The sequence below is a fragment of the Lonchura striata genome, chromosome 11 (genome assembly GCF_046129695.1).
Source record: "Lonchura striata isolate bLonStr1 chromosome 11, bLonStr1.mat, whole genome shotgun sequence".
NCBI lineage: Eukaryota > Metazoa > Chordata > Aves > Passeriformes > Estrildidae > Lonchura > Lonchura striata.
The window spans coordinates 10,617,649-10,630,430 of record NC_134613.1 but is presented as its reverse complement, the minus strand read 5'-3'; the positions used below and the strand labels follow the sequence as shown (position 1 = coordinate 10,630,430).

The window sequence follows — 12,782 nt, the reverse complement described above, 5'->3', positions numbered from 1 at the left end:
TAGTACGACTGTCTAAGAAACCGCAAGGAACAGCACCGAGCACCCTCGGCAGAGCCGGACTCACCTGTTTCCCTCCCCTTCGCGCCGCCCGCCCCGCCCCGGCCCCCCCGCCCCGGGCCCCGCCGTGACCCGCGGCCGCTCCCCCCGCCCGCACGTCCCCGGCGGGGCGGAGCTGGCGCCGCTGCTGTGATGGCGTCGCGGGCGTTGCGGGCGGAGGCGCAGCCGCTGCGGTGCCAATAGAGAGCGGAGCGGCCGGGCCGGGCATGGAGAGCCTGGCGCAGCCCCCGCCGCCCCCGGGCTCGCTGCAGACGGGCGGCGGGGGCGCTGCCAGCCGGCTCCGCCTGGGAGAGGCGGCGGCGGGCGAGGGCGGCTGCAGGGAGGCCGAGGAGGGCGGCGGGCGGCGCAGCCCTTCCCCTCCGCCGGCCCCCGCTCCCGCCGCGGCCCCTCGGACCGCGTCCCCCTCCCGGGCCGCGGAGGGTGGTGAGGCGGCGGAAGGCGCGGGGCTGGCGGTGCCGGAGAGTCCCGGAGCGGCGCCCGCCTCGGAGAGCGGTCCCGCGGGAGCCGGCTCCGGGAGCAGCGGCGCTCCCAGCCCGCCGGGGGAGGAGTCCCGCAGCCTGGACTCGCTGGAGTCCTTCTCCAACCTGCACTCCTGCTGCCCGAGCAGCTCCGACCTCAACAGCGACGCCGACGAGGCGGTGGTGGCGGGGGCCTCCTCGGGGGGCCCGGCCCCGGAGCCCGAAGGGGACAGGCCGGCGGCGGGCTCGCAGCTCCTCTCCGCTTCCAAGGAGCGCTTCCCTGGCCAGTCGGTCTATCACATCAAGTGGGTCCGCTGGAAGGAGGAGAACACGCCCGTCATCACCCAGAACGAGAACGGCCCCTGCCCGCTGCTGGCCATCATGAACGTGCTGCTCCTGGCCTGGAAGGTACGGGCGGGCGGGCGCCATGGCGGGGCGGGCGGGCGGTGCCGCGCGGGCGGCCCGTGTGGCGCCGGCGGCGTTCGGGCTCCGCGGGAAGTTTGTGCTCTGTAGGACAAGGACGTTGTCGAGAGCGCTGGAGGGGAGCTTCTGACAAGGGCATGTGGCGATAGGACAAGGGGGAATGGCTTTAAACTAGCAGAGGGCAAGTTTAGATACAAGGAAAAAATTCTTCCCCGGGAGGATGATGAGGCACTGGCACAGGTTGCCCAGGGAACCTGTGGGCACCCCATCCCTGCCAGTGTCCAAGGCCAGGGTTGTTGGGTCTCTGGGCTACGTGGTTTAGTAAAAGATGTCCCTACTCATGGCAGACGGGTCTGGAACTTGATGATCTTTCAGGTCTCTTTCAACCCAAACCATACCGTGATTCTTTCAAAAAATATTTCAGGCTTATTTGTGCTGTTAAGCACATGTCTCGAATATAGAACTTGGAAAACAAATACTGCCGTGCAGTGTGTTGTCAATATACTACTTAGATGCTGCTGCCTCATATAGACTTACTTGGTTGTCTTAAAACAGAAATAAAATGTCTAGATTATGTTTACTAACTTGCACAGTATATACCGTATAATAGTTTACTGATGTGTACAGGTTTCTAGTAAGTAAAGATTGCTATTTACAGCACTAAGCACATAAGTTGTATTTTTGGAAAATAGGTTAGTTTCATATAATAAAGTATATGTAGCGTTGTACAAAATGCACAATTGTACAAAATACGGACTTGTACAACTAACTGCCTGAGTAATAGGGACACATTCATACAGTTATGCAGTATAGATTGTACTTAAATTAATTAATAAATCAGGTGGTGATCAAGTAAGCTTTGAGACCTGGAAGTTCTTGTGCTCTGTAGCCATTGTGGATGGGACTTCCCATAGTCTTCAAATTTTTTTTTTTCCCAATCTTTTAAGTAATTAAGCCATAATGTAGTTATTAACATGTTTATGTGAAAGGAGTATCTGTTGGAGGAAAACTGTAAGGTTGTGTGCATTGCAAAACAAGGATGAGGGGCACGTCTCAGGAAATGCTGGCAATTCAGCCCCAGAAGACTGAAGAGCTGATAGAATAGAGTCCTGAAATAGGAAAGCTTTAGAGGAATAGCTTTTATGTTGTAGTAGCAAGGGGAACAAATTTGGTATTGGAAGAGTAGGAGGTTGTTCGCAGTGTGACAGGTTACTTAGGAAAAGGTCAAAGTGAAAATACGTTATGAGAAGAAATTTGTTTAGATGCAGGTGGAAATTTGTTTAGATGCAGAAGATTAATGCTCTTGGTTGAGTTACAATTTCTACACATTTTTCTGAGCAAAATAGTTCAGACATCAGAAGGAAAACTCTGGTACAATGATGTTGGTATTTAAGCATTAGTAAAAGCAGTAGAGGGAAGTTGTGTGTGACTTTAAGGTATTGCCTTATGTAGGTTCTGCTATCCTCAAGAGGGTGTGAATGTTGTCACAGGCTTCAAAACTGAACGCTTGCTTTCTGTGCTCCCTCTTTAGCGACTAGGGTTGACTTGAAAAACTTGCAATTCCTTATCATTTGATGGGGGCATTTAAAAATAAAACCTGTTAGTTACAGGATTTTCCTTTTTAACCTTTGATTTAATGAAATATGTAAATGAGACAGCACTGGTCCTGTTGTTTGAATTCAAGTTTTTGGAGGTTTTTTTCATTAACATTTTCTATTTTCCCTCTGCTGCTGCTCTCCAACCGGAGTTTTAACTGACATTCTGCTGGGATAAAATATTACATTAGTGAGAATTAAGGTAATACCCAGGTTTATAAATAGGCAAAAACCAAAATACCCCTTGGGAGTGCCCTGCTGTTTCTTATTGCTCAGATTACAGGAAGTTTTCTATAGTTCTATGTAAAACCTCAGCAGAATTTACATGAGTTGCAGACAGGCAGCTAAACTGGTGAAACTGTCATCACTGGTAAAACTGTCATTATTTACAGGCTTGAGGGTTTTCCTGTTATTTGGTTATATATTGTAGATGCATGTAATTGATATTCCTAATTACTGCCTCTACAAATTGGCCTTTCTTTTCCCCAGTTCACAGTTGAGAACCACATTCACAGTGGTTGGGGTGGCAGCTCATCTGTACAGCACTGACAGCAGTTTGCTACATGAGGGGGCTGAGGATGGACAGCCACCTTCTCACTCCTCCTGAACAAAGATGAGCACTAGACTGGGTCAAGTAATTGTAACTTGGGAACAAGAAGGCACACTGACAGATGAAAACAGGCAAAAGTAGAGTGAGAATACCATAGTAAATATTAGGTGAAAAAAAGCTACATGCAATGGGAAAAAAGAGCATAAGAAGGAGATGAGGAAGAAAAAATAGAATCACAACAGGGAATAACAAGTTAAACAGTTAAGCTTTGGGTTCTATTCCCTGTATCAACCATCAATTTTCCTTTTTAGAACTCTGTCCTGACAGGGTTGAGAGTTCTGGTCATCCTGTGGATAGATCTGGCCTCAGCCAAATTAAGTGCAGTACTGGTTTGGCAGTTGGGGTTTTGGAAATTCTGAAATAGTAACACCCACTGTGACTATCCAAATTCCATTTCAAAAATACCAGCTTTTGGAACTAAGCTTGTGATAAAACTGCTATGTCTCTTTTATCCACTACTTTCAAAGGATACATAAAAACTCAGGTGGCAGATTGCAGAAGCTGTATTTTAAATATTAAAATTATGAAATTACTTTTCTTTTGAAGTGTTTTTGCAGCCTGCCTGTCTAAGTGTAACTTGCAGTTTAGCCTATACGAGGGAGAGCCAAGGAGTTCTGCTACAGGAGTGTTAAGAGAAATGTTCTAAGAAGAAAAACAAAAGCACTATGATACCAACTAGGAAAAGTAGCTGTTGTGCAGAACAGCTGTTGTGCAAAACAGTGTCATAACCACTTAGACTTTTGTGATGGAAATGAAGAAGAGGTAGAGATTGAAACAAGCATTTTTAAATGTATGTACAGGCATGAGTTATGTTCTCTGATATAGAATAGTGTGGCACACTGTTTTTCAGCTTATTTAAATCTGGAGATTGCTCAGTTTTAGCTCAGGCCTGTGGCTCACTATGTGGTTAAGCTTAGCAATCAAAGTTGGCTTTTCTAAGTGCCTTTTGTGATCTTTGTTAGATGTAGTTCATGCAACTCTTTCTGATAACTTCTGGCATTTCATTAAATGTAATTTGGGGTGGGGGGAATGTGGCAATCATCAGATGCTAAAAGCTTAGTGAGAGTGCCATGTGATTCTTCTCTGTGCTTAGGTAGGATGTGAGGTCTTGTTGCTGAAGAACTCTGAACCTCAACATGGTGCATAGAAATGACATATCTGAAATGTCCAGGGAAGATTTTGAAACATAAAATAAGCAAAGGGAAAACATTATACAATTACAATATAAATAATATTAATATTGTATTGAGAAGTGTGTGCATATGGAATATCTTGTCCTTATGTAGGAGAACAGTGATATTGCATATTTGAAAATGTTTTTGAAAGTTTTTTGTGTCATAATCCTCTCAATAAATGGAAGGAGCTGTGTTCCCTACACACCTAGTTGTACGAAAATTTTGGAAACTTTTAGAACTGTATTAATTACCTATTTAGGTATCATAACAATTATGTAAGTAAATGTTATATAACCCTTTCTTGCTTAGATGTAGAGTAAAAAAATTCTACTTAGAAATTCTTAATTTTAGGTTTTCATTAAAAGGGCCCTTTTGAGAGGAGCTGAGCACAGTAAGCTGCTGCTGATCTGCACTGGGTTTGTCAGAGGCTGCAGTGGTGGTGCCGCTCTGGGGGCTGGCACTGGCCCTTCACACGTGCTGTGCTGTCCCTGCCGCGCTGCCCGTCCGTATGGCCGGAGCTGGCACAGATTGCTCTGCTCAGCGGGGCCTTGGCAGCCTCCCTTCCTCCGCACCTGTGGGACGAGCTGAGCACGCCGGTCCCACCTGGAGCCGTGCCAGGCACAGCACCGAGCCCACCCCGGGGCTGGGGGCACCAGGCACAGCACCGAGCCCACCCAGGGGCTGGGGGCACCAGGCACAGCACCGAGCCCACCCAGGGGCTGGGGGCACCAGGCACAGCACCGAGCCCACCCCGGGGCTGGGGGCACCAGGCACAGCACCGAGCCCACCCCGGGGCTGGGGGCACCAGGCGCAGCACCGAGCCCACCCAGGGGCTGGGGGCACCAGGCACAGCACCGAGCCCACCCAGGGGCTCGCGGCACCAGGCGCAGCACCGAGCCCACCCAGGGGCTCGCGGCACCAGGCACAGCACCGAGCCCACCCACGGGCTGGGGGCACCAGGCACAGCACCGAGCCCACCCTGGGGCTGGGGGCACCAGGCACAGCACCGAGCCCACCCACGGGCTGGGGGCACCAGGCACAGCACCGAGCCCACCCACGGGCTGGGGGCACCAGGCACAGCACCGAGCCCACCCTGGGGCTGGGGGCACCAGGCACAGCACCGAGCCCACCCACGGGCTGGGGGCACCAGGCACAGCACCGAGCCCACCCAGGGGCTGGGGGCACCAGGCACAGCACCGAGCCCACCCAGGGGCTGGGGGCACCAGGCGCAGCACCGAGCCCACCCAGGGGCTGGGGGCACCAGGCACAGCACCGAGCCCACCCTGGGGCTGGGGGCACCAGGCACAGCACCGAGCCCACCCCGGGGCTGGGGGCACCAGGCGCAGCACCGAGCCCACCCAGGGGCTCGCGGCACCAGGCACAGCACCGAGCCCACCCACGGGCTGAGGGCACCAGGCACAGCACCGAGCCCACCCCGGGGCTCGCGGCACCAGGCGCAGCACCGAGCCCACCCCGGGGCTGGGGGCACCAGGCGCAGCACCGAGCCCACCCAGGGGCTGGGGGCACCAGGCACAGCACCGAGCCCACCCAGGGGCTGGGGGCACCAGGCACAGCACCGAGCCCACCCAGGGGCTGGGGGCACCAGGCGCAGCACCGAGCCCACCCCGGGGCTGGGGGCACCTGCCTGCGCGGGACGCTGAGGACGTGGAGTGGCAGCGCGCGCTGTAGGGCTGTCGTGTCACAGGCTCATGAAGCTGTTCTGCCAGGCCAGGGACACTTATTCGCAAAGAATATGAATTGTTTTTTGTCAAAGCTGCTTGAAGCTACCCATACCTCTCTGGAACACTGTGTTCACAGAAGTTGCATGTTTTAGATAAACATGGTTTGAGACTATAAGTCTTACATAACATTTATTATATAAGCCATTAGAAATTTTCTTGGACTCTTTTGATACTCATAGTATTTTCAGAAGTGTTATGCTCTGTGCATGACTATATCACTTTTTTTTTTTTTTAAGCCCTTCTGTAGTGTGGAAGAATACAGTGGGAAATTAGTATTATGTAGTTTTGGGGTTTATAGTCTAATTCGTAGAACTGTGTAAGTTTTATTAGACAATCTGTTCCATATGAAAATCTGTTTACTCTTCTTGTCTTTTAATTAAAATATGCCTCAACTGTATCTTATGCTGTAGTTGTGTGAGAAGGACTGTTTCCCACTCCTGAGTGTAGGAAGTAAAATGTATCTAGAAAGAACCATCAGGAGGAAGGACCAGGAAACTGCAGTTGAGGGGTACAGGAAATGGGTGGGAGTTGAGGAAATGCATTTTTCCTAAAACGTGGAGTTGATGTAAAATCTAGCAACTAAACATTGAAACCTATCATGAAAATGTGTCCCTCAAAATAATAGATTGTTATGGACAACAGCAGCTTCTACTACTGTTGCTTATGTTGTTTACTTCTGTTGATTTATCTGGATGATGACTGTGGTTCTATATGATGTTTTACTCTCCTGAAGTTCTAATGTATTTTTCTCTCCCATTTCCTCTTCACTGTACATTTCCTGTCACTTAAGTACTTGCAATGAAGCCCTGAACAGCTCTGAAATGTCATGTTCTCTCTATATCCTTAAGTCAGCTCTGTTCAGAAGTACTTAGAACTGTGTTGGAACCCCATTAGCCCACTTTAAAGGTGTGATCAAGGTCCCATACACATGCCAGCCCTAAAATTATGCCATGAAATAACCAATTAACTTTGCTAAGCATTTAATCAAGCAGTTAACTTTGAGATCTAGCTTGCTCAAATATCCAGCTTTGAGAGATCCTGGAAATATGAGTAAAACCACTTCGCTTTTTCTGCAGTAAAAAAATAAATGGTTAGCTTTACAGTTGTGAGGGAAAGTTGCATTTGTTAACCAGTGATATAAATCATATGTTGTGCTATTTGTACATAGAGCTTAAATATAGGTGAGCTTTGTGCTTGGTGTTTGTCATGTAAGCATGCTTCCAGAGGTTCCAAATGTAGTGCAGAGCAGAACCCCCCAAGCAATGCTGACTGAGCTGATACAAATGGTTTAAATAACTCAAAAAAAGCTAACCTCATTCCTGAAAGAATCATCACAGGAGCCCAGTTAACAGTTGAGGGAGTGATGATTTTCCTTCATATTGTACTGGCACACATGTGCTGTAGCACTTCAGGCAGGGCTGGTGGAGGTGATGCTGTTCTGTGCCTAGGGGCTGTCATGAGTGTGTGGCATATGTCAACTCTAACCCAAGTAGGGACATATTTTTTAGAGTATAAATAAGAAAGCCATATAAACTTGGGTTTCTTTCTTCCAAATTTAATGAAATTTCTTGTCAATTCATATGTTTAACACATTTGCCTTTTGTCAAATATAATTAAAATTGGTATGACAGATGTAGCCCAATCATACCTCATTTTCCCTGCAAAGTTATTAAAATAGCTCAGTTTTCATACCGAAAACTCTCTTCATCACAATGTGAACAAAGTGGTTGCTATACCGTATACTTGAGTTTGGGGTGCTGCATCAAAGGCTTCATGTAGATTGCTCTTCCATCTCCTGGTTTTCTACTTCTTCCTTCTCCACAACCAGAAAAGTAGGTGGAACCTATTCAATCTCAGCCATGAGTTAACAGTCTCACATCATGTCTTTCTAGATGTGTCAAGGACAGCAGTGATCAGTATTGAGGAACTTGATTAAAAAATTCCTGATATAATAAATACCTTTTCTAGACTTTGAGTGGCAAGATGTTGGAGGGAGATAGGATGAGAAAATTAAAAACTGACAAGAGCTGAAAAAATCAACTGCTGAGACAAACCAACCCCAAACCCTAGAAAAATAAAATTCACTTTTATGCAGAGAAAAATTAAGTGCACTATGTTTGAAGTCTTTATCCTCCTGTGGTATTTCTTCAGATTGCCAGAAGCATGTCCTTGTATGTGTTTGTGCTTTGCCTGTTGCCTTTCTTCCTGCAGTAAATGAAAATGTTCAGCTAAAATGTTTACCCAGGATGCTGGAAGAGATGAGGATGCTGCTAGAAACTTTTACCTCTGCCAGGGTGGTTGGTTTTAGCACATGACGATGGTGGAAGTAGATCAGGAAAGAGGGGAATAGAATATTCACCACAGAGTTCTGTGTGTCTGGTCTGCTCTGTGTAGGGTTAAACCAACTGGTTAAACCTTGGAGTGTGAACATGGGATGAGAGGCTGGAAGGTCATTTCCTTGTACCTGCACAAGTCTTTGGTTTCTCTGTCCCAACACCTATTGACAATAGAACCTTTAGCGACTTTGTACACAGGAACATTTTGAGCTAATACTAAAAATTAATACTCTTTATACTCAATACTCCATTAAGAATATTAATGAAGGTAGGGAGTCAAAGACTTGAGGGGAAGTTTTCTTAGCAGTTCCCACTCTGTTAATTCTGAGTGCTTGTAGTTGAGCAACTGCAGCGAGTGGTGTGAGCTCCTGTGAAGTGGAGGGGGATGCTGGAGAAATGTTTTGGTGGGAGAAGGGAACACTATGCAGAGATGTGCAGCTGGGAGAAAGTGCTGTGTGCATGTGGTTTCTCTAAAAACCAAAGTGTCTTTTTAATATCTTCTTCTGGCTGCTGTTTAGTAGAGGTCCAGTATGCTAATGGCCTTATAAACCAGGTGAGGGAAATGCAATCAGAAATCTTCTGTCTAGAAATACCATGCTTTTTAAGTGGTAGTGTTTTGGTGTTTTAAAGAGAATGTACTTTTACTTTGACAGATTAAACTGCCACCAATGATGGAAATCATAACGGCTGAACAGCTGATGGAATACTTAGGTTAGTAATTGCAATAAATCGCTTTCATTTGTATGTTGTACTCTGTACATAACAACATAGAACTGTTTTGTGTATTTACTATTTTCTTCAGCTCTTTATTTAATTCCAGAAACCTACTTACAGTGTTCAGTTACTCATGCTTTTCCTTAAGTGTTTCTAGAAGTTTTCTGCACTGCTTTCCAAAGTGATTGGTCTAGTTGATGCCATTGGTATGGCTCAGTACACCAACACATTGACAAATTTAAAATTATTTGTGTCTCTTACAGTGTTGTTTAATTATAGTTGACAGAAAGTAGTAATTCAACTCTGTCTTTAATTGTCTATAGTAACTATAATCCTTGGAAGTATGACCTAATTAAAAAAACAAGAAAAATTAATGTAGTCCTCACAGTGATTGGGGTCTCATTTGCAGATATTACTCTGGGGTCATATTCAGTGTTCAGCAAAACGGCAGCTCTTTGTATCTGACAGGGCTGGAACTTTAATAACTCTGATCATTCAGGTGTTAAAAGTGCATTTGTGATAGTACTTAAGCTGTATGTACTAATTTTCCTTCCCTTGTAGCCTGACAAAAAAAAAAATTTGAATTTAATAGACTAGGTTTGATTTTTCTTAAGGAGAAGAAAAAAATCCTTACAATATATTCTTTCTTTTTGCTTGTAAAGAAAGTAGCTTGTTCTTTTCTGAAGTAAAGTGCTTACTCTTCTGGTTGAAGAAAAAAGTTACTTACATAATTTTCCCAAAAAAATAAGAAATCTTGCTCCCTGTGTCTAAACATTTCTTATAATTGCATTGATGACAATACTGTCTGAAGTCACTACATAATTCCAGTTCTCTAGATGTGTATTCTTTCTTGAAGACATATTTTAGCTTCTGGAATTATCTTACTAAATTGAATAATAAATCTGTGTTCAAATTATTTAGGTTCCTATTCACTCAACAGGATTAGCAGTTACAGTTCTTCTACAGCTGAAAAAAAAAAGCCAAAACCAACAAAACAGCCTTCAACCACTTTCAAGTTAAGAGTATAAATTAGGAAACCTATAATAGTATTTTTCTGAGTTTAGTAATGGAACAAGGGAATAAGTACAAAAACATAGAAATAAAATCTGGGAAGTGGATACTAGTCTCTAATGATGTTCTAAATCTTGAACCTTAGTGTGTTGATTAACTATTAACTAATTTATTAACTTTGTGTTGTAGACAGTGTTGTGGTTTAAGCCCAGGCAGCCTCTCGCTCACTCCCCTATCAGTGAGATCAGGTAGAGAATGGGGAGGGTAAAAGCTGGAAAACCTGTGGGTTGAGTTAAAGACTTGATATAGGGAAAGCAGAGCAAAACAGGGAATTAATGAAGTGTTCAGCCATCCCCAGGAGAGCAGTGCTCTGTCACACGTGGTGCCTTGGGGAGGAAAACACCATCCATCGCTCAAAGTGTTCCTCCTTCTTCCCCCACTCCATACACTGGGCGTGATGGCAGCTGGTCTGGAACACCCCTGTGCTCAGGGGGTGTCCTGGCCTGGCTGTGTCTCCTCACAGCCTCCTGAGCCCCTCAGCCCTCCCAGCGTGGCCCTGGGAAAAGCAGGAAGGGCCTTGGCTCCGAGGGAGCCCTGCTGAGCAATAACAAAAACATCTCGGTGTTACCAGCCCTGTGCTCAGCACAGATCCAAAGCACAGCCCCACACCAGCCACTGTGAAGGAAGTTAACAACATTCCAGTCAAAACCAGCACAAGTTTTATAGACTTACTGGTGTATAAAACTTGGCAAAACATTAGTATCAGTCAGGATAAGTGGTTGGCTTTTTAAATCGTGTGCAGAATTACATACCTTACTGTGAACACTTTGTCCTTTTTATATTTTTAAGCTGAGGCACAGAGGGAGGTTAGTTTTTGAAAAATGAAGAGATTGGTATGATACCCCAAGAGATTATGAAATGTTGCTTTAGTAACAGTGTTGGCCATTTGAATTTTATTTTTTAATATGATCTTACTAACTTTTTATATTCACATTTTCCTCCATAATTATAATTCAGGTTATAAAACAATGTGATCTCATTAATTTGATAGAAAACTTCAGTTGTGGTATTCATTATCAGTCAGCTTCAATCAGAAACGTGCATAGAAACGTTGAAGCTTTGATTGTGGAATAAATTTAATTTCATTTTTGCTTTCTTTTAGGAGACTACATTCTTGATGCAAAACCTAAAGAGATATCTGAAATACAGCGACTTAATTATGAGCAGGTAAGGAGCTGCTCCTAAAACACAATTGCTTATGTCTGAGGAAACTAAAACTATGTTTCTCACCTGGGGTTTGTCATCTTGTTAAAAGCCAGAAGCATACAGACCACTGTTTGTAGTTTGTTTTTGTCTGGGCTTGACGTAGAGTAATAATTTTATGCATGTGCTATTAGTGAAGAAAAACTCAGTATCTATTAACAGAAGACAGTTTTCCCCCCCGTTATAAAATAACAGTAATGAAGTAAAATGGGTTTTATGGAGGAAGTGTAACACAAAGGTACTAATAAAGGTGTATAACAGGGTGGTTGCTTTTTGGAGGCTTTTGTTGCATGTCTTTCAGTTGCTCTGTTCAGTGGTGCCTGCCAGAGTTTCTCTGAGGATGTAAATGGAGTAAGAGAGATCTGTGTTCTTAATCGTGATGGACAAAAAGAGGTTGATCCTGTGTTATGAAAGGCAATATTATTTGCACTGGCCACTATTTATATGTCATCGCAGAATTTTTTCTGTACTGAAGATAATAGTAGTTTTAAAAATTGTTGATTTAGTATATATTTCCCACGCTCTGTCTATAGTCATAGCTGATTTTTTGGTTACTCACGGAAAAGTGAATTTGATTTTTTTAATAGGTATAAAGTTTCAAGGTAGCTCTGTTTATTCTTAGGTAATTTTTTCTTGTTCTCATTCAGTGTAGAAAGCCAAATTGAGTAACTTGAGATTGATTTGTATTGTATTATAGGAATTACTTTTGTAATAATGAAATTGGCTATTTTTTTCCACACAATTCTGTGTTTAGAAGGTTATAGCCATAATCAGCTTATAGGAGGGTGATGAAAACTATTATGCCTGGTGAAAGTACGTCTGTAGCTTTCTTATGCTCAGATATATGGGTTTACTATGGGTTTTATATGGGTTACTATAAATGTCACATACCTGAAGTTTTTAACCATGTAATTTCAAAGAAGCCTTCTGTTCTGGAGATTTTCTAAGTTGCTTTGAAGGTACGGAACTAGATAAAGTAGAAGTGATAATGTTGAAATTGTAGTGAGAAACTTCTGTGGTTTTCTGGTCCGTTTGATGTAATCCTGCTTTGTTTGCCAAGTAAACATTTACAAAATAAATGCAGCTATTGTCTGTAGATGTATGGCCTGAATTTGTGGATGGCTAGTGCTGACTTACTATGGACTTCCTATTCATTCAGCAGAGTAAGATTATGGCAAAATTTCTTTCAAAACAGGTTATTATATTTGATATCTGGTCCCTCCTAAAGACATGCTCTTGTTAAGGTAGTTTGGTTTGCTTTTAAAATTATAAAAACTTAAAAGGTAAAGCCAGTCTTGAGAATTACTTCAAAATCTTGCTAAATTCTAAACCTTGTGACAGCAAAGTTGTCAGTAAGATGAAGCAACATGTTGTAAGGTAGTGGGAGCTGTTCCATTC

At 44.5% G+C, this 12,782-nt stretch overlaps 1 protein-coding gene across 1 annotated transcript in view; it reads left to right on the top strand.

The window, feature by feature from the left end:
• Positions 1-263: 263 nt before the first annotated feature.
• Positions 264-12,782, top strand: part of MINDY2 (MINDY lysine 48 deubiquitinase 2) — a 33,290-nt gene continuing 20,771 nt past the window's right edge. The window contains exons 1-3 of the mRNA XM_021532051.3: positions 264-923; positions 9,050-9,107; positions 11,284-11,348. Of these exons, the coding sequence (XP_021387726.2) occupies positions 264-923; positions 9,050-9,107; positions 11,284-11,348 (783 nt within the window). The remainder of the gene's footprint in view (positions 924-9,049; positions 9,108-11,283; positions 11,349-12,782) is intronic.